General features: G+C 49.7%; 1 protein-coding gene across 1 annotated transcript; it reads right to left on the minus strand.

Annotated features, from left to right (window-relative positions):
• Positions 1 to 778: 778 nt before the first annotated feature.
• On the minus strand, positions 779 to 13,512 carry CCDC42 (coiled-coil domain containing 42). The gene is made up of 7 exons (XM_005309857.3): positions 7,447 to 13,512; positions 6,906 to 7,011; positions 6,518 to 6,622; positions 5,216 to 5,413; positions 4,436 to 4,657; positions 2,217 to 2,375; positions 779 to 1,632 (listed from the first exon to the last, which is right to left on the minus strand). The coding sequence occupies exons 1-7, from the start codon at positions 7,521 to 7,523 to the stop codon at positions 1,534 to 1,536; spliced, it is 966 nt and encodes a 321-aa protein (XP_005309914.1). The 5' UTR covers positions 7,524 to 13,512; the 3' UTR covers positions 779 to 1,533.
• Positions 13,513 to 20,466: the final 6,954 nt, after the last annotated feature.

The following is a 20,466-nucleotide window of genomic DNA, read 5'->3' on the forward strand; positions in this document are numbered from 1 at the left end:
ACAAGCATTTGGACAAGGGGGATCCAGTGGATATAGTGTATTTAGATTTTCAGAAAGCCTTTGACAAGGTCCCTCACCAAAGACTCTTAAGCAAAATAAGCAGTCATGGGATAAGAGGGAAGGTCTTTTTGTGGATTGAGAACTGGTTAAAAGATAGGAAACAAAGGGTAGGAATAAATGGTCAGTTTTCAGAATGGAGAGAGGTAAATAGTGGTGTCTGCCAGGGATCTGTACTGGGCTCAGTCCTATTTAACATATTCATAAATGATCTGGAAAAAGGGGTAAACAGTGAGGTGTCAAAATTTTCAGATGATACAAAACTACTCAAGATAGTTAAGTCCCAGGCAAACTGTGAAGAGCTACAAAAGGATCTAACAAAACTGGGTGAGTGGGCAAAAAAATGGCAGATGAAATTCAATGTTGATAAATTAGCTGTGACCACTCAAAGAGATCTTGGAGTCATTGTGGATAGTTCTCTGAAATCATCCACTCAATGTGCAGCGGCAGTCAAAAAAGCAAACAGAATGTTGGGAATCATTAAGAAAGGGATAAATAATAAGACAGAAAATATCATATTGTCTCTATATAAATCCATGGTACACCCACACACCTTGAATACTGCGTGCAGATGTGATCACCCCATCTCAAAAAAGATATATTGGAATTGGAAAAGGTTCAGAAAAGGGCAACAAGAATGATTAGGGGTATAGAATGGCTTCCATATGAGGAGAGAATAAGAAGACTGGGACTTTTCAGCTTGGAAAAGAGGCGACTAAGGGGGGATATGATACAGGTCTATAAAATCATGAGTGGTATAGAGAAAGTAAATAAGGAAGTGTTATTTACTCCTTCTCATAATACAAGAACAAGGGGCCACCAAATGAAATTAATGGGTAGCAGGTTTAAAACAAACACAAGAAAGTATTTTTTTCACACAATGCACTGTCAACCTCTGGAACTCCTTGCCAGAGGGTGTTGTGAAGGCCAATACTATAACGGGGTTCAAAGGAGAGCTAGATAGATTCATGGAAGATAGGTCCATCAATGGCTATTAGCCAGGATCGGCAGGAATGGTGTCCCTAGCCTCTGTTTGCCAGAAGCTGGGATTGGGTGATAGGGCATGGATCACTTGATGATAACTTGTCTGTTCGTTCCCTTTGGGGCACCTGCGATTGGCCACTGTCAGAGGACAGGATACTGGGCTTGATGGACCTTTGGTCTGACCCAGTATGGCCGTTCTTATGTTATATTTTTCAACAACAAAGTGTAAGTGGAGAAATTCCCCCAGCTCTATGTCAGGGCACTATGGGGTGGTTTTTAATGTAACGCGAGGAACAAACCCCATGAAAACGACGTGTTTCTTAGAATACATTGTCTTTATAACACGGCTGGTCTCTGTTTGCATAGGAGCTCAGAGCCAGGAGGATGGAGAGCATTGAAGTGCAGTCTGCAGCATCCATGGGAGATCCTTTCCTTTCCTGTCTCAGCTGGCCAAGCCTTCCCTTGGCAGAACAGGGGCAATTGGTGTTTCCCTTACACGTCCTTGACCACAACTATCATTGATCGGTTTTGGATGTCCTTCTTTTTCACCTCTGCCCAGATGTCGGAGAGGTCCTGGATGAACTGCTGGATCTGGGATGGAGAAGAGAGATGGCAGGGCTGGAGGTTTAGGACTGCTTGGAATGGCTTTTGCAGCATGAATGGCAAGTGTTTGGCTGCTCTGAAAGGCACATTTCCCATGGCTTTAAATTGGGCTGCAGAGGAGAAGGACTGGACATTTGCATCCCCAGCTCAGAGCAAATGGGATGGCTCTTTGGGGGCCAGTCTTTTAGGGCAGGGAGCCAGCTAATGAAAGCATGGAGCAATGGCCCGGATACACAAGGGATTTGTAGCCAGTTCAGTCACCCGCCGTCCAATTCATCCAGCCTTGTGCCTCCACACATAGACCCTCCTTCCCCTGCACTGGCCCCTCTCTGGGGCAAGAGGGGACCAGGGTCAATTCAGACTCCATGCTCATTTATTGCTGGTGTTCACCCCCCTCTGCTCTGCCAATGGCACCCCAACTCTGTCCTAGAGAGTCCCCTCCAGGATGGGGTGAGGTGCCTGAGACACTCTGTTTTCTCCTGGCCCTCTCTTCTGCAGAGCCTGCAGCCGGGGCAGGTGCTGCTCTCCTTCCCTGAGCCCGGGGTGAGGGGTGGGCATCAGCCTGGCTGTACCATATCCAGCTGCTTGTGGGTGTCCTCCACGGGCACGCTCAAGGTCTCCTTCAGTTGCTTGCTCACGCTCTGGAAGAGGTTCAGGGTGGCCATCTTGATGGTGCCCAGCATGAGGGTTTTCTTGGCGGCTGTGTTCTGGATGTGGGCCCAGCGAGACTCCTGCAGAGAGAGGAGAGGACAGCAGAAATCATGGAAATACGCTGCTCAGCAGAGAGGCTGGCAAAGCACTGGAGATGCCAATATGATAGCGGCCCATCTGCTACCTGGGCAGTACCCACCCTTGCCCTGAACACTACACAGCATCAATCTGTCCTTTCACTTCCATTCACATCTGGAAAAGTCTCGGCTCGGGATCATGAGCCATAGCTGGTGAACATCATTAAGGGAATTCAGCAGCGTAGTGGCAAGTTCCCAGAATGCACCTGCACAAGCAGGTCAGAGTTCACAAGAGCTGGTTTGGGGAGCTAAGTCTAGTGAGCATGGTGCAGAGGGGAGATGTATGGACAGTCCGGGAGCACTGGAAAGGGCTGGGGAAATCTAAAAAAATACCCTGCTAAAGGGGCAGCAGATGCAGATTGTAATGCCACTGGGAAAGAAAAACAATCCACACCAGCAGCAGCAGCCAGTGTGCCTTCATCAGGGACTGTTCAAAGAGGTAATGGTACAAATCTAACAGTACTAGAAATAGGGAAGGAACCAGAACCAAACAATGAGCCAGGATGAGTCGCATTTGGAAGGTTTTCTTCACTTTTGTTGTGATTTTAAACGAAAGCTTGGATTGCAGAGCACAATTCTGCGGCCACTTCTAAAACAGGGGGAATTATGCAGCTATTTACTCAGGCACGTCATCCCATCGCCAGGGCCGGCTTTAGGAAGTGCGGGGCCCGATTCGAACAGTTTTGACGGGGCCCCAGCAGGGATGACTAAAAAAAAAAAACCACGTAAAAAAACACGTGGGGCTTGTACTCACCGGGCGGTGCTCCTAGTCTTCGGCGGTGGGTCCTTCACTCGCTCCGGGTCTTCGGTGGCACTGAAGGACCTGCCGCTGAAGTGCTGCCGAAGATCCGGAGTGAGTGAAAGACCCGCCACCGAAGTGCCGCTGAAGATCCGGAGCGCTGCTGGGTGAGTAAAAATTAAAAAGGAGCCTCTAGCCAGGGAAGGGATTCTCGGCCACTTGTCCCCACCCTGGCGGCCCTGCCACTGGGCGCGGGGCCCTCTTAGGCGCGGGGCCCGATTCGGGGGAATTGGTGGAATTGGCCTAAAGCCGGCCCTGCCCATCGCTCACAGGGCCTGGCTACCAACCATGAACTGGGAGGACCATGACAACTAGCTGCAAGTATCTAAAGGGTATAAATAGAAAATAGGGAGCAGAAAGGGATGAATCAAGGGGTATAATTTGGAGTCATGGATTACAACTGGTCAAAGAAAAGACTGAACATATGCAAAACCATATCCATGCTGAGGTTTCTGAGCCCTGGGATCGTCATCCAAAGCCCTGGTGAAAGCCCCAAGCCTTGAGGCCTTTACAGCTACATTAGACAAAGCCATGGAGGCCTTTCTGTGGGGAACAATCCAGCCCTGGCGTTGGGGGGATAGATTGGATATGACCAAATAGGTCTCTCATATCCCAGCAGTTTGGTCTAAATTAGAAAAAATGCCCCCAGGTCATGCCATTGCTTTATTGTCACCCCCAGGCACCCCCTAGTGTAGATGCACAGTGACCCTGACTCAGCAACATGTGCCTAACATGACGTGTGGGCGGAGTCCCACTGGCCCACGGTTCAGTACTCCGATGAATCAGGGCCTTACGCTGGGTTACGCCTCTCTTAAATCAGTCTTGCTTAGGTCGCCAGGCAGAACCAACGCAGGCAAGACTTAAATTGTGGCAAGGGTTTGCCCTGGTGTAGACAGACTGATTTGAAATTGACCTAGTGGAACTTTCCTACTATGCACAAGGGCTAACGTCTATGATTCTGTGACCCACCAGCACCCTGAAACCCAGGGTCTGTCCTCCTGGCCCAGTGCAGTCCCAGATTGAACCCTGGGGTGACCCATTGGGTCAGGGGTGAGGCGCCCACCCCGCAAAGAGGGTTGCAGTATCCTGCTGCCTTGCCAGCCTCCTGTCCCACCACTGCCCAGCAAGCTGGGGGAGTTCACCTGCCTGCGTCTGGGGGAGGAAGAGGGCTGCCTCGGGGCGCATGTATGGGAACCCCCCTTACCCAGATGATGACATCGCTGCGGGCGCGGTCGAAACGCATCTGCAGGCGCGCCAGCTTGTTGTTGTGCTGCAGGATCTCGTCGTCCTTCTCCTCCGTGTAGTGCGACAGGCGCACCTTCGCCTGCTCGATCATCTCCAGCCCCTCCTGCGCCGACTGCATGAGATCCTGGTGCATGCCCACCAGCGTCTTGTACCGGCCAATGACTTCCCGTATCTCCTCAAACTGCAGCACAGCGCCCTGGGCATTACTGCCCCATAGCCCAGCACGGCACACGGGAGCCTATCACGCTGCCACTTGGTGGCCCTGATACCCAGCCCAGGCAGGGAAGGACATCCCGTCCCCTCTAACGGGAGAATAGCACATCTGCCCCAGAGTATCCTTATCACACCAGCACATCTCCTGTGCCCTAGCTTCATTATCACCCCGTCCCAGGAAAATATCACACCTCCCCCGGCCTGAGTATCCCACGCGTACATGGGAGGGCCCTGCTCATCCCAGCCTTACCCTCTGTTCCCTTGGCCAGGCCCCTGGGGTCCCACCTCCACTTTGCTAAAACCTTCAGCCCCTTCCCTAGGTTCCTCCCACATGGCCCTGCTCCCTTCTTCAGGTCCTTTCTAGCACGAGGGAAACCCATCTCAGCTCCTCTATGCTCTCTGCACTAACCCAGCTGCAGGGAACCCTGGGCCCTTCCTCATCTTCCCCTGAGACTTTTGCCCCTGCCTATGGTCTCATCTCAGCTCCCCATCTCAGCACGTGGGAGCCCCTAGCATCCAGGCTCACCTCCGACATCTCGACCACCTTCTCCAGGTACTTGTTGAAGATGGAGTACTGCTGCAGCTTGTTGGAGAGCCGCTGGTGCTCCTGTTTTAGGACTGCCATGTCCAGCTTGGCCTTGGCCAGCTCCTTCACCCTCTGTTTCTTCAGCTCTTTCTCCTTGTTGGCTTTCTTCAGGGCTCGAATTCGCTTTTGGTCATTTTCCTAGCAATCCCCCCACCACCACCCCAGAAAGGAAACCCCAGACAAGAGATGTGGGAGGTTAGCGATATGACTGCATCATAAGGAGATGCCTCCTATCCAGCCCCACGCCCCTCCAACATCAGCAGTACTTGGAAGAGGAGAGAGACTATGGTGGGGTGGAGGGGGGGGGAGATGAAGCCTGGGTGAGCCATGATCACGCCAATGGACAGCAATGGAACTAGACAGTCACCAGCAGCTGGGATGGGGTCCCATAGCTTCCACAGCCATTGGCATCTGGTCCTAAGGTGGGCTGCAGAGAACACCCTGCTACCAGCACTGAGGGAAGATGTTGGCTGAGACTTTGGGATGGATGCCACTTAAGCTGGGCATGACAAAGCTGGTGTTGAAGGCTCATGGCAACATACAGCAACCCACCCCTACCCAGCCCCTCCCGAGACCATCTCTGGCTGTGATACAGAGTGGAGGGGCCCTGGTGGATAAAGTCGTGGCTACTGCCTTGAAACATCAATTCCTGTTCTATGCTGAGAAGAGATTCAAGAAGTCATGGGTGTGTGAGGTGTATCACGGAGGAGCCCTCTACACATAATGGGAAAAGGCGGCTGCATTACAGCTTAGGGGTATGTGCGGGTGTATCACGGAGGAGCCCTCTACACATAATGGGAACAGGCGGCTGTGTTACAGCCAGGGATGGCTCTATGTATTTTGCCGCCCCAAGCACGGCAGTGAGGCAGGCTTCGGCGGCATGCCTGCGGGCGGTCCACTGGTAACGCGGATTCGACGACATGCATGTGGGAGGTCCGCTGGTCCCGCGCCTTCGGTGTTCGCGCCGCCGAATTGCCGCCTAAACCGCGGGACCGGCGGACTTCCCTCAGGCATGCTGCCAAAGGCAGCCTGACTGCCGCCCTCACGGCGACCAGCAGGCCGCCTCCCGCGGCTTGCCACCCCAGGCACGCGCTTGGTGCGCTGGTGCCTGGAGCTGCCCCTGGTTACAGCTCAGGGGTGTGTGTGGGTGTGCCACAGAGGAGATGTTCACATGTAATGGAAACAGGTGGCTGTGTTACAGCTCAGGGGCCTGTTATGTGAGTGCTGCAGGACTGGTTGTACCTGTATGAACTGCTCAAATTTCTTTATATAAGCCTTCAGCTGAATCTCCTTGGCCCTGAGCTCCTCCCATCGGTTATTCAGGGCTTCCATCCTCGTCCGGAAAGCCTACAGGGATCATGGAGAAAAGCCAAAGGTGAGCCAGCTACTCTGATCCAGTGAGCCCCCCTTCCAGTGCCAATAGTCAGTGGTCCCCCACCCTGACCCTCCAAAGCAGGGCCAGAGGGAGAGATTTTGTGCTGTGCCTCTCAGGGGGTGCCTGAGGAGACTGAACCCAGCAGGTGGTGGAGGGCACAGAGCAGGGTGTGCATGGCTCTGAAGAAGCCCAGCTGGTAGCTGGTGCTGTGGGTCATAACAATCATGGCAAGGGTCCTTCACGAATGCCTCTCACCTCCTTCTGAGCCTCCATAGCCCTGTGCACCAGCGTGGCCTCTTTCTTCTTCTCCAGCAGCCGAATGGATGGCGATGGGGATTGCTCCTCCGGCGCTGGGAATTTCCTGCCGTAAAGATACAAAAGTGTTCCCCGTGGGGCTGTCTGTGGCCGAGCCCGTGAGCTCAGTGCTGCCTGCCCATCGCAAGGGAGATGGCCTTGCCGTTCGCTCGGCCTGTGCCCTGGAGGCTCTGAGCTATTCGGGGGGGCTCAGGCAGCACCACGTGTGGATGAAGCCCAGGGCCCCATGAGCATGGAGACTGAATTCTACTCGTGCCAGGAGGGGAGGGGAAAGGTGGAGGGAGGGCAAGGGAAGGTGGGAGAGGGAGAGATGGTGGAGAGACAAGAAGGCAGGAGGGATATTGTGGAAGGACTGGAGGTGGGGAGGAAGGAGAGAAGGAGGTGGGTGTACGAGGCAGAGGAAGGTGGAATTGTGGAAGGCCATAGAAGTGGGGGGAGGGAGAGCAAGAGGATGGGATGGGGAGAGGAGCGTTTTACTCACATCAGCAGCTTCAGGAGCTTCTGCCCATACTGCATGCGGAAATACTCCGACAGGTCCTCTTCCTCCATGGTGGTCATTGTGTCTGCTCCCCCGGCGAGCCCTGCACTGGCCCCACCTATGCAGCCTCTTCCTGGGGCCCAGCTCAGCTGCCGTATGTGGGAGTCAGCGGGCTGGAGTGGGATGCACCCACAGTCCCTGAGCGCCTCCCTCCTGCTCTTCCCAAGGCCCTCTCTTCCCCTCCCTCCTTGTCGGAGCCCCCAGCAGACAGAGGCTTGGTGGCTGGCTCCACGTACCGTTGGAATCCATGGAACCCCAGCAGCCAGGGTTGGACAATGCCAAGTGGTTACTTAGCAACCTTAATGCTCCTGTCCCTTAAGGAGAAATTTGTTCCCATCTGGCTGGGCTGCAGGGATCCACCACCCCAGTCCCCAGCTCCACTGCTGCATCCTCCCCTTCTCTTCCATGTCCCCTTGGGGAAGGGAGGAATCAGATGAGCCTCACAGGAGGCCCATGTCAGCAGGGCTGAAAGCCCGGTGCTTAGCCTGTGCTCCTCCTGCTGGCCCCCATGCATCGTGTCGCTAAGCCTGTTAAGCTGGCAGTGGCCATCACATGAGAAAGGGGAGGAAGAGGGAAAGCTGTCAAGGGTTTAGCCATAACATATATGGTGGCTTTGTAAAGACAGAGCATTATTGCTGCCAGGGTTCATGGGATGGCAGGGGGTTCCCTCACCCTGCACAGGTGACATTTCTCCAGGGTCACCACTCTCCGTGTTCTTTGCAACCATTGCAGTATTCCCAGCAAGAAAGGCAGCTCCTGTGTGTAAGCAGATGTGTCCAGTGGGAGGTGAGCATCAGATCATTGTAAAATTAAATGTGGGTATGTGTATGTTAGTCACAGTTACAAGTAGTAGCACCTGTCTTTTAGCTCTGGAGGTTCCCAGTTCAATCTGTGTTGGCCAACATGGGGGCAATCACACACACACAGTAGATCTAAGATATTTACTCAGAACAAAACACAGAGAAGCTTTGTGAAGACTCATGCTGTGATAAATAATAATATCCCAATGACATCCGAGCCATGCAAATGGAGCATTCCACTCCCTGACCAGAGAACTGGCTGGCTTTCATCCCCAGTTTTGTACCTTCTGAGACAGACCCTTTTGTTTCCTGACTGGCTGAACTTTACCCTGCCAGACTGGAGACGTGCCCGGCAGAGCACAGATCGGATCCCTCGCTTAGGAAAATTTCTCCCCACTTTACTACCCAGATTCACAACCTGAGGGGCCTGCTGAAGCCACAGCTGCTTCAGGATGCTCTGAGAGTGACGCTGTCCGAAGCTGCTGCTTATCATTTATGCTAGGCCAAGAGGTTGTGCCCTTTTTCTTACTGATTCAGGAACCTTGCCCTAGTGATCAGACCTCTGTCACCTCCAGACTGAATTACTGCAATGTGCTCTACACGGAGTTATGTCTCAAGGCTGCTCAGAGATAGCAGTGGGCACGGAACATGGCAACCAGCTGCTCGGAGAACCTCACAGGAAGCATATGACCCTAGCGCCCTTGGATGTGCATAGCTGCCTGGCTGGGTGTGGCTGCAGTTGAAGGTATTGTCTCTAACCTATGAAGTTATTTTCCAGTGGATCCTTTCAAACAGGTAGGTGCTCAGCAGCAAAGTGCTACGGCTCTGTGCTGATTAACAATGAGTGATTAACAAACAAGGCTGATAAAAAAAATTCTGTTGAAACCCTTTATTCAATGTGAAGTTGGGTTTTCAAGGAAAAGAATTTTTTCGTGGTAAGTGGCTGCTTTCCTTCAACATTTGTGATTGTTTGTCAGTGTCATATAGGGGGTCTGGTCCCTGTCGGAAGGCAAGTGGGATCAGCCCCTGTGATAAATGAAGTGGGGATAGCTCCATTTTATGAACACCCAGCCAGATAGTTAGCTGTAAAATCCCTCTTGGTGTCTGTTCTCTGCTTGCTTTACCTGTAAAGGGTTAACAAGCCCACAGGTAAAAAAGGAGTGGGCACCTGACCAAAAGAGCCAATGGGAAGGCTAGAACTTTTTAAAATTGGAAAAGAAGCTTTCCCTTTGTGTCTGTTGTGTCTTTCCGGGAAAGAGGGCAGCAGAAATGGTGTGTAAAGCTTTAAGCCAGGTATGAAAAATCATCAGATCATACCTAGAATTACTTATTTGAAACCCCCAAAATATGTAAGTAAATTAGGAATGTTTAAATAGACGCGATCAGGTTTATTTCGGCTTATTATTCTCCTCTGTGCTAACCCCAGATGCTTTTGTTTGCCTATAACCTTTAAGCTGAACCCCCAAGAAAGCTATTTTGGGTGCTTAATTTTTGGAATTGCTCTTTTAAAATCTAACAAAAGCCTAAGTTCCAGATGTATTTTGTTCCTTTTTGTTTTTAATAAAATTTACCTTTTTAAAGAACAGGATTGGATTTTTGGTGTCCTAAGAGATTTGTACATGTTGTTTGATTAGCTGGTTGCAACAGCTGATTTCCTTTGTTTTCTTTCTCAGCTCTTCCCCGGAGGGGGGGGGGGGTGAAAGGGCTTGAGGGTACCCCACAGGGAGGAATTCCCAAGTGCACCTTCCTGGGTCCAAGGTGGTTTTTGGCATTTGGGTGGTGGCAGCATTTACCAAGCCAAGGTCAGAGAAAAGCTGTTACCTTGGGAGTTTAATACAAGCCTGGAGTGGCCAGTATTAATTTTTTAAATCCTTGCGGGCCCCCACTTCTGTACTGAAAGTGACAGAGTGGGGATTCAGGCTTGACAGCCCCTGTGACCAGCTCCTCCGGGAGCCAAGTTAGCCCAAAGCGGGAAGCACCAGTGGCTGATTAATGACCTATCTGTCTCAGCTGGGCGAGGGCAGCAAGGCGCTGAGGCAGGGACTGCCGCAGAAGGTTGTCAGCGGGATACTGCCTAGACTAAGGGCTCAGGCACGGTTGTGCTTTAGGAGTTAAGCCTCTGATGGCCAGAACTGTTTAAAGATTTATTTTGATAAGAAGACACCAGGAAGCAAAGGGCGCGGAGTCTCCCTCTCTTTGGGGATTAGAAAAGTATAAGTCTGAGGAAAGGCCAGGACGAATGACTGGCGGAAAAGACTCACAGGAGGCTGTTTCATGTTATTCCTTATGGGCTTTCTGTGAAACCATGGGCTGTGTGAGGAGATAACCCTGCATCCCACTAAAAGAGCACCAGAGAGGGTAGTACTTGAGCTGAAACAACTGCTCAAGTGGCGAGTGGTGGGACATCTGGTGCTGCAGACACACCGGTACAGAGGGACTGTTATAGTCAGAAAACTGACAAGCAACTTTTTGGCAGCTTTTAGTGGGAATATGTCAGTTTTCGACTGTCAGGGTTTTGTTCTTTCAACAAAAACTCAAATTTTTCCATGGGGAACTCCTTCCCCTCCAGCAACAGTTTCTGATTGGCTGTTAAATAACCTCAAGCTTTGCCTTTGGCCATTAACTTCTACAAGGCTTACCTTGACATGCCCTGGCTGCGTGAATGCTGGCTGCTCTAGGAGTGTCTGTGTCTTACAAGTCAGGCAGACCTCCTGGGGATCCAGCCTCTTGTATCTCTCTGGGGTGCAGGAGCCAGGTTAATTCTCTGTCTCTCTAGTTCGGGCCCAGGATAACCCCGCTGGGTTAGCTTGATGGCTTTGTTTATGGCCGATATGTAAGCTAAGGTAAATCCCCATTCCTTCCTCTCGGACACACCTGCTTATCACCTTTGACTAGCCTAGGCTGTCTGGTCTTAAACCCATTCTAATAACATCACACAGAGAGAATTCATAATGTCGCACATACCGCTAACCTGTGCACTTTGCAGTGATATTCACAGCCAGCATGTTCTTAGCTTGCATGCGATACCTCACAAGGCATGGCTTGTACAAATATTACTGCAGTAGTGTGTAGGGCGTGGATACAGGGGTGGGGGTGGTGAGCAGCTAATAGCATGCACGGAGGTGGGGGGCCACACAGAGGCAGGCACCAGATGCAGGAGCTGGGTGGAGCAGCCCCCTCACTCCATGTGAGTTACTGAGGCAGGAAAGCAGACCCACCAGCTATAGACAGAGCAGGAGCCAGCCCCTCTCACAGGGATGTGGAGGGAGCAGGGAGAGTCCTCACAAGGGATGTCCTTACAGTGTCACCCCTCAGTTGTGTTGTCAATGGGTGGGACTGGGATTCTAACTGGCAGGAGGCAACTGATCTATCAGGGAGGATGCAGTCAGGGTTGGGGAGGGGGCTGCTTGGTTTTGTGGCCAGAGTGATGCTGGAGTTATGGATTCGGACGAGTGGGCTCGGGACTCAGTGGGAAAAGGGCTAACTGGGTTAAATCAGCTGTTGGCTGCGAACTGCTCCCCCAGCTGTCGCCACACCAAAGACCTTGTTGACCAAGTGGCTTTCCCCCCTGTAGGCGATGGTAAGGTAAGCTGACCTATGTAGCTGTGGCATTGGGCTGGCACTGCTCAGAGGAGAGCTTCTCTTGCATGTGCCTTCTATCAAAAGATTTCTGAAGAGCAGCAGGTGCTGTAATGAGAGTTTGGTTTCTCACTTTTGCTGAATTCCCTTCCCTTCCCATTGAATTTGGGGCTGGGCCGACCCCGGTCTCTCCTCTGAAAGACAAAGCACGTCTGTGCAATTTTCCTCCCAGTGGGTGTATGAGATTTGCTGCTCAGAGTTCATGCTGTCAGCCGAGACCAGAGAGGGTATACACTGAGGCTGCCTTCTTGCAAGATGTATTTACAGCAACTAAGCTGCAGTTAGTTACGTTTGTGCCAGTCTCAGTGCAACTTGAGTGACCTGATCCTTTATATCAACTAGGGAGGTTTCCTGCTCTTCACATGCTGCCCAAAGGAAAGAGGCAAGCTCGGGCTTATTCCTAGTGAATGAACAGAGAACGGGCTTGGATAAACAGTCCTTAGGGCTGGATTTCAGGCTTCAGGCTCTCCAAGGTTTGGTTCTCTCGGCTACAAGCTGGAAATGGGCATCTCTCCCTGACAGTCTGTTCCACTTTGGCCTTGTCTACACTGGAATCTATTATACCCCCTCCCCAGCCAATGGCGCAGCGGCGCAGCGTAAGTGCCAGTGTTCACATGGCTCAGGCATCTTTACTAGAGCTCGGCAAAAAGTTTTGACCAAAACATTTGTTAAGCAAAAAATGCAGATTCAGTGATCCTGACATCTCTTGCAAATTTGTGTCCGTTTTGCTAAATTCTTTCGACTAAAGAAAAAAATCCCCCAACTAAAATTCTGAAAAAAAGAAACATTTCATTTTGACATTTTCAAAATGACTTTTTGTTTCAAAATGTCCTTTAATTTTATTTACATTCTGTTAAACATTAAAAATGTTCAAAGTCAAAACAAAATGATTAATTTTGGGTTGAACCAAACACTTCATTTTGACCCAAAATGTTGTTTTTTTACTTTTCAATTTGCCAAAAATGTTGAAAAATTTCAATTATGGTTTGACGCAAAATGATTTCTTTCAATTGTTCAGAATTGTCTGTGAACTAAAAAAATCCCTGCTTTGCCCAGCTCTAGTCTTTGCCACCTGAGAGCTCTTTGTCTCCCTCTAGAGGCTAGAGCTCAGGTAGCGAGTTATGAACCTGCTATTTCCACTCATCTAACAGGCCAGGCCATTCAGCTCAAACAGTAGAGATCTCTGCTTGTACAGCCAGAGGAACTGAGGCCAGTCCTCAGGGCCATCCTTAGGATTCATGGGGCCCTACGCAGTATTATTAAACTGGTGCCCCTATGCCCGACGGCAGCCTGGGCGTGGGGGAGGGACGAAGCAGCAAGGATACCAAGTCGCCCCGCCTGCCTCACGGTGGTAGAGAGTCACAGTTCCCCGCAGAGGCCCCCGTACCCTCTCCCTTACACAGAATGCGCAGTGCCGGCGTATTTGGCTCTGTGAATATGGCCCCTGCCTAGGGACACTGCAGCGCATGCTGGGTGTGCGGGAACCGACCCGCTCTTACCTGCTGTCATGGGCAGTGGGTGAAGCTGCTGCTTGGGGAGGCTAACTCCCCATCCCACCTCTTCTGCCTGTGGCCCCACCCGTACTCCACCCCTGCCCCACTCCAGGCCCGCCCCCACTCCACCCAGGCCCCGCCCTCTCCCCACAGTCTCCCTCCTCTCCCCTCCCTGCTCATCCCCTTCCAGCCAAATCCCTGAACCCAAATGAAGCAAATGACATTAGAAAGAAATTGCAGAACATTTTAAAATAAAAAAATTAAAAAATGGAGCATTTTTTCCACTACATGCCAGATGGTGAAGACTGGACTTGCAGAAGGTACCTAATTAAAAGCACTAAACTTGGGAATAAAAAATATCAGTCACAGGTATTTTGTTATACCCTGAATTTTGTCAGAAATTTATTTGCAAAAACTTTGTAGTAAGGGTAAATCAGCTGTCCTGCTGAATACAACATTAAATATTATGGAATACATGATGCAGCTCTTCTTTGTTTTACATTTTCTTAATCAGTATTTCTGAGATGGTTTTATATTTTAAATATACTCTTAAGCCTTCATAAAGTAATCATTCCAGATTACTATACATTTAACTCACTGAAACAAGACACTATTTAAAATTAATCAGTCACAGAGGTTTAGTGAGTTCATAACAATATTCATTGCTTTTAGAAAAAGGGAACATTAATTTACTTTGTGTGATCTCCATAACAATAGACATGTTTATGAAAGTTCACCAACTTTAAAAAATATGTTTCCAAAGATTTTAGGCATAACAAAGGATTTCATATCTTACTAAGGTACTGATTTTGCTAGAGGGTTCTCTTAAACCTAGTTCATCAAATAGTCAGAAATAAAGAAAGGGAAACTCGTTTGTCCGGCTATCTGGAAGGAAAGGGGTGTTGTCCCTTTAAGGCAGGGGTGTCAAACTCAATTGCACAGGGGGCCAAAACTCAAAACTCGCGGGCCGAACAGTATAACCATTTATTTAACAGACTAAATATTTATGTTTTTTAACCATTAATATGAACCAAAATACAGGATATCATTCCAAAATAAATACATTTCAACTTAAAATATTTTGCTCTTCATAAAAAAATATCCTGTCAATACAATACATTCAAAATCTGTACATGCTGGAATATTAAAAAATCTGAAAATATAAATAAAAAATTGAATTTAAAGCAAAAGTATAATCATAACAAATCATAACATTCCATTTTCTTGTCCTATTTAGTCAGAGCCTGATACTTGGAGTCTTTTCTTTGCAACAAGTTCGTTTATGTTTGGGGTTAGGTTCTGTGTTGTGAAGATTCTCAGGATCGATTGCAGGTGTTCATCAGTGAGGCGACTCCTGTGTGACGTTTTGTTAATTTTCATCACAGAGAACAGCTGCTCGCACAGATATGTGCTGCCAAACATGGACAGGATTCGAGCCGCATGTTGGCGGAGCTGCGGCATCGCTTCAGGAATGAAGCGAGTGAACTGTGCTGGCCCCGCAGTGTCGTACTTTGCCTTCAGTGTCCCGTTACATTGCAGTTCTATCAGCTCCATCTGCATTTCTACAGGTGCGGTTTCCACATCGACTGCAAATGGGTTGCGAAGCAGCTCGAAGTTACTTTTCTGTGCCTCAAAGTCACTGAAGCGCCGTGCGAACTCAGTGCGCAGCGCGCTGAGTTTTTCAGCAAAGGTGGCATTTGGGAAAACTGTGGCACTTTCTTGGTTCCGTATTACTTGGCAACAGGGAAAGTGAGACAAGTTGCATTGGTGCATTTGTGTCTCCCATAAGCGCAGCTTCACTTGAAATGCCTTCACTGCATCATGCATATCGGTTATTATGTGCTCCCGTCCCTGGAGTTGAAGGTTTAAAGCGCTAAGATGCGACGTTATGTCAGCCAGGAACGCCAACTCAGATTTCCACTTTTCATCCCGCAGAACTGTGCAGTCTTTCCCCTTACTGTCCATGAACTGGCAGATTTCCTCTCGCGGCTCAAAGTGTCTTTTGAGAACTTTTCCCCGACTTAGCCACCGGACCTCCGTATGATATGGCATATCGCCAAACTCGCTATCTATTTCCCGCAGAAAAGACTGGAATTGGCGGTGATTTAAACCGTGGGCTCTGATAAAGTTGACGGTTTGTGTTACAGTGTTCATCACATGATCCATTTTTAGGACTTTAGCACTCAGCGATTCCTGGTGTATGATGCAGTGATACACTGTCAACTCACCGGCACAGTTCTCCTCCCGCATCTTTGAGCGCATCCTTCCCACCAGTCCATTTTTTTCACCACACATAGCAGGTGCGCCATCTGTTGTAAGTCCAACGAGTTTTTCCCACGGCAGTTTCATGTCGGTTACACTTTGAAATACATTTCCAAAGATGTCTTCTCCTTTCGTTGTCCCGTGCATCGATTTAATGTCCAGTATTTCCTCTGTTACGCACAAATTGGAATCCACACCACGGATAAATATCGCCAGCTGTGCAGTGTCAGTCGCGTCAGTAGTTTCATCCACGGCAAGGGAGTATGCAACAAAATCTTTTGCTCTTTCAATCAACTGTGTTTTCAAATCAGTCGCCATCTCACAAACCCGATTAGCAACAGTGTTTCTGCTGAGGCTTACATTTGCAAACGCTCGCGTTTTATCTGGACAAAGGACGTCGCACACTTTCATCATACAATTCTTTACGAATTCCCCCTCGGTAAACGGCCGTCCTGATTTGGCGATCTCTTCGGCCACAATGAAACTTGCTTTCACAGCAGCTTCACTTTGTGATTTTGCTTTGGTGAAAAACGTCTGCTGGGATGTCAAATTCTTCTTCAACTCCTCTACCTTTTGTAGCTTCTGTCCTGCGCTCAGGTTTTTGAATTTGTTCTCATGTTTCGTCTCGTAGTGCCGTCTTAGGTTATACTCCTTCATTACAGCGATATTACTCCCGCAAAGGAGACACACTGGTTTACCTGCAATTTCAGTAAACATATACTCATTCTCCCACCGGCTTTGAAAGCCTCGGTTTTCAGAATCAATTTTTCTCTTGGCCATTGTTGGGGTCTAGCTTTGATTTGATATTAGCGTTGTATACATCAACAGACCGCGAACTTGAACCGCGGCTTGCCGTTGGCGGCAATTGCACTGCATCATGGGATTTGTAGTGTGTGTTATTGGGGCGTCATATCACAGGGCCATTAAAAACAGATATATAAAACGATTTCGCGGGCCGGATATAATTGTATGGCGGGCCGGATGTGGCCCGCGGGCCTTGAGTTTGACACATGTGCTTTAAGGGCTCTCTTCAAGAGGTGGGGGGTGAAGGGAGAAAGGGATGGACAGAAAGGACAGGAAAACTTTGGAAGCAAGTTTTTTGTACTATAGTAATTAAAATGTGTATTTTAGATAAGGGTGGTCTTTTGAAGGATTTATTTGAAAAACTATGTCTGAAGATCCAAGCATTTAAGGCTAAAGATGAATACTCAGCATACTCTAAAATATGCAAGGATTTTTTTAGAGATGTGATTTTATAATCTTCAGCAACACACTAATGAACTATTTTAAAGCAAATTTTAAACTAAGGTCCTCTAGACTAACATGTTCTGGGTAAATATTACAATAATGCACAGCTGTTTTTTGTCAGTAAATTCAGAAACAGACAGTATATACCTGGGGGTTGGCAAATGCCTGTTAAATGGTTTCATTACCACTTGAATGGTTCTTTAACAGTTTCAGGGTTGTGCTAATAGGGCTGGCAGGCTGGAGGCTTTTTCACTTTTAAGTTATTAGCTCCCCTCCAGAGAAAGACTCACCAGGCTGCAGCAGCCAGCTGTGGGAGCCTGCAGGAAGGGTCAGAACAGGGATAGGAAGAGGTGGGCGGGTGGACACTAAGACCCAGGGGTGCCCCAAATTTTCGGGTGCCCTACGCAGCCGCATATGCTGCGTACGCCTAAGGACAGCCCTGCTAGTCCTTACAGATGATCCAACTAGGGGTGTTTGCACCTACACTAGCACGTAAGCTCTGCCTAGAAGTGCAACGCACAGTTGCTGGAAAATTGACACATTTCTTAACTTTGATGCATCATTTATGTCTAACAAGGGTTCCAAAAGCAACAAGCTATTAATGAAAATCATTCAAGCTTAAGCAGAGCATGTCTGCTTTCCTGTCCTAATTCTGCCCCGTTCCCTGCTGCCAGCTGTCTGAGATGACAGCTAACGTGGGGGGAAAGGGGCATTACCAAAAACAATATACTGTGCAACGGCACAGTGGAAGCCTTAGCTGGACTAATTAAGCACTGACTGTGTGCTTGGTGCTAGAAGAGGTGTAAAAACAAAGTCAGTCCCTGTCCTGAAGGGAAGGTGGCCGTGTAGTGAAGGCACTGATGTGGAAGAGTTTCTCATGCTTGATTTGTGAAGTCCTTCGGGTTGGAAGCGCTGGTGGTGGAGGTGAAAGTTAGTGGACTTTTAATTTTGTCAGAAACATACCATCAGAACAACTGAACAAGTTAGCCAATGCCCACGGTTCCTGGGTTGGCATAGGTGCTTCTGGAGCGTTTGGAGGTTGGAGGTTTATAGCTCCTTTCCAATGACTAAGTCTGTTTTGAAAATACAGGGGTGCTTCAAACTCTGAGATGGTTCCTCATTTGCAAAGTCCTGTCCAGGAGTAACAAAAGCCAAGAAGACTTTGGCTGGGGGGGAGGGCGAATGGGTGCCGTTCTTGGAAAATTTCATTTTCGACACAAGTCCAGCTTTCGTTAAGAAATCTTTATGATCAAATCCCAGGAAGTCTCTCTAACTGTAAATGGGAGTGAGATGGGAGAGCCGGCCAGAGCAGTCTGGCATTCCAAACCAAGAGCAGACTGATGGCTTTGGACCGGCTCGTTTGTTATTGTGAGATGGCTCATTTAGAGACAAGCGACCCAAGCAAAGCGGGAGAAATGCCTGGCTTTTAGCACTGGCATTCAGACTAGTCATGTCAGCGAACAGCCATTTGCTTCAGGAGCCACAGAAACTGCTGTCTAGTCCCTGCAGGCTCAAGGGGTTCAAGCAGAAGAGAGATTCCTAGGGGGATGTTTGGCAGCGACAGGGTTTCTTTTAGCACAGGGGCCTGGACTCATGTCTGTCTTTATAACCCACCTGACGTGGGTTTGGTCGCCTCAGAGGTCCAGGTCCCCTTTAGAAATGCCCTGCAAAGCGTCCTGCCCCACTGGGAGGTAGTGCTCAGGAATTATCAGGGTGCAAAAAGAATCGCTCTCCAAGAATGACAGCTAGGGGTTAGGTCCCTGAGGGAGCAGTGTGTGTGGAGGGGCATGTTCAGCAGCATGGGACCCTCACGCCCACCTGGAAGAGCACAGAGATTCATCCCAGGAACAAGACTGGAGGAAACAGCAAGGAAGCTCCCATAGGCCGGTGGTGGTGTTTGTAGCTATGTAAACATGGGGACATGTTCCCATTCTGCTCTCTGTGTCCATCCAGCACCTGTAACTATGGAGGGACGGATGCTCCACTGCCCTGCGCCTTGTGCCATCAGTTAGAACAATGCGCCGTGAGCGTGTCCAGCGTAGCCAGACTGAAGTGGAAGTGCTGCTTTCCCCGCAGTGTGCGCTGGGGTAAATGGCTGCACAAGGTGCAGGGCTTTCGTGAATCAGGCACAAAGAATCTCCCTGCCCCTCCTGGGGAGCCCAGGGGCAGAAGGGCTGTCTGAGTCAGCCCAAGATGAGTGTCACAGTCTGTGCTCTTTTTCATTGAGACTTTACATTTGTTCTTACTTGGTTGTTTTCCTTTATTTCCCCAGACAGGACAAGTGTTTTACTCTCTGTGAGCCTGATCCAAACCCACTGCAGCCAATGCAAAGACTCCCGTTGTTCTCAGTGGGCTTTGGGTCAGGGCCTGTGCATGGTAGACACACTGCCTCACACTCATACACACCCAGGGGAAGGTACTGCAATCACTCCTCACCTGATGCATCCTTGGCCCCTTCCCAGGTGAGCATCTCTGCCCGGAGCGCTGGGTACGGATACCGGTGTCCTAGAGATACACCCTTTCCCCGTTTCCCAGAACAACAGGTGAAAGAGTAGCACAGAGAGCCAGGCCTCTGCGGAGGAAGCAAGGGAAGGCTCCTGGAGCACATCTGACAAGAAAGCCCCCAGCCCGGCTGCCTCCCCCTTAAGGGTGAGGGGGGAAGCATCCCCATGTAAATGAGTGTGCACGTCTCTCTCAGGCCACCTGGCCAGACTCCAATTCATTACTGAGCCAGCAGGTTTTATGGATCCCGTTGAGACAAGGCTCCCTACTTCCAGCTAATCACAGCCAGAGTCCTGCAGCTGCCAGCGTGTCACTTCCTATCAAGGCTTAATCTGTCTCCGCTTCTCCATGCTGGGCTCCTGGACCTCTCTCATTACCGAGGAGATGGGCATCTTCTATTGCTTTTCCAGCACTGCAGAGGAAAATACAAACAGCAATTGTAGCAGCCAAAAGAAAGCTCTGCGATCTCCTCCCCTCTTCCCCTGCCCCCCCCCCCCCGAGGAAATGAGCCAAGGTGGCAGCTCATGGGCAAATCCCTCTCGCTGTCTGCTGGGCACCCATCAGCAACTGCTGCAGCACAGGAATAGCCGGACTGGATCAGAACCGAGGTCCAGCTGCTGCCGTATCCTGTCTCTGACAATGGCCAGCACCAGATGCTTCAGCAAAGGGTCCAATAAACCCCACAACAGACAGATATGGGATAATCTTCCCCTGTAAAGTCTCATCCAAATCCCTAGTGGTTAGAGATTGGCTAATGCCCTGAAGCATGAGGCTTTATGTTCCTTCCAAAACACTTCTTTTAGCATGAACTGTTGTGACTCTGGAAATTCCTGTCGTCCATATCACCGTCCAATGCCTCATTGAATCTTGCTCGATACTTGGCCGCGACAACTTCACCTGGCAGCCAGTTCCACTATTGCTTTTCCCACACGGTGTGTAATTAATTTCCTTAATCAGTTTTGAATTTGCCACTCTTCAGTTTCATGGCCCGTGCCCTTGTTTGTGTGCGACGAGGCAGG

This window comes from Chrysemys picta, chromosome 12 (assembly GCF_011386835.1).
Source record: "Chrysemys picta bellii isolate R12L10 chromosome 12, ASM1138683v2, whole genome shotgun sequence".
In the NCBI taxonomy this organism is placed as follows: domain Eukaryota; kingdom Metazoa; phylum Chordata; order Testudines; family Emydidae; genus Chrysemys; species Chrysemys picta.

What these genes read in the sequence shown, in the direction of transcription:
- CCDC42 (XM_005309857.3), bottom strand. Translation starts at nt 7,523, where the DNA reads ATGACCACCATGGAGGAAGAGGACCTGTCGGAGTATTTCCGCATGCAG. An exon ending in AGGTGGTCGAGATGTCGGAG is followed by an intron (nt 4,658 to 5,215) that starts GTGAGCCTGGAT and finishes GCTGTGCTGCAG; the next exon opens with TTTGAGGAGATACGGGAAGT. An exon ending in GCAGCGATGTCATCATCTGG is followed by an intron (nt 2,376 to 4,435) that starts GTAAGGGGGGTT and finishes CTCTCTCTGCAG; the next exon opens with GAGTCTCGCTGGGCCCACAT.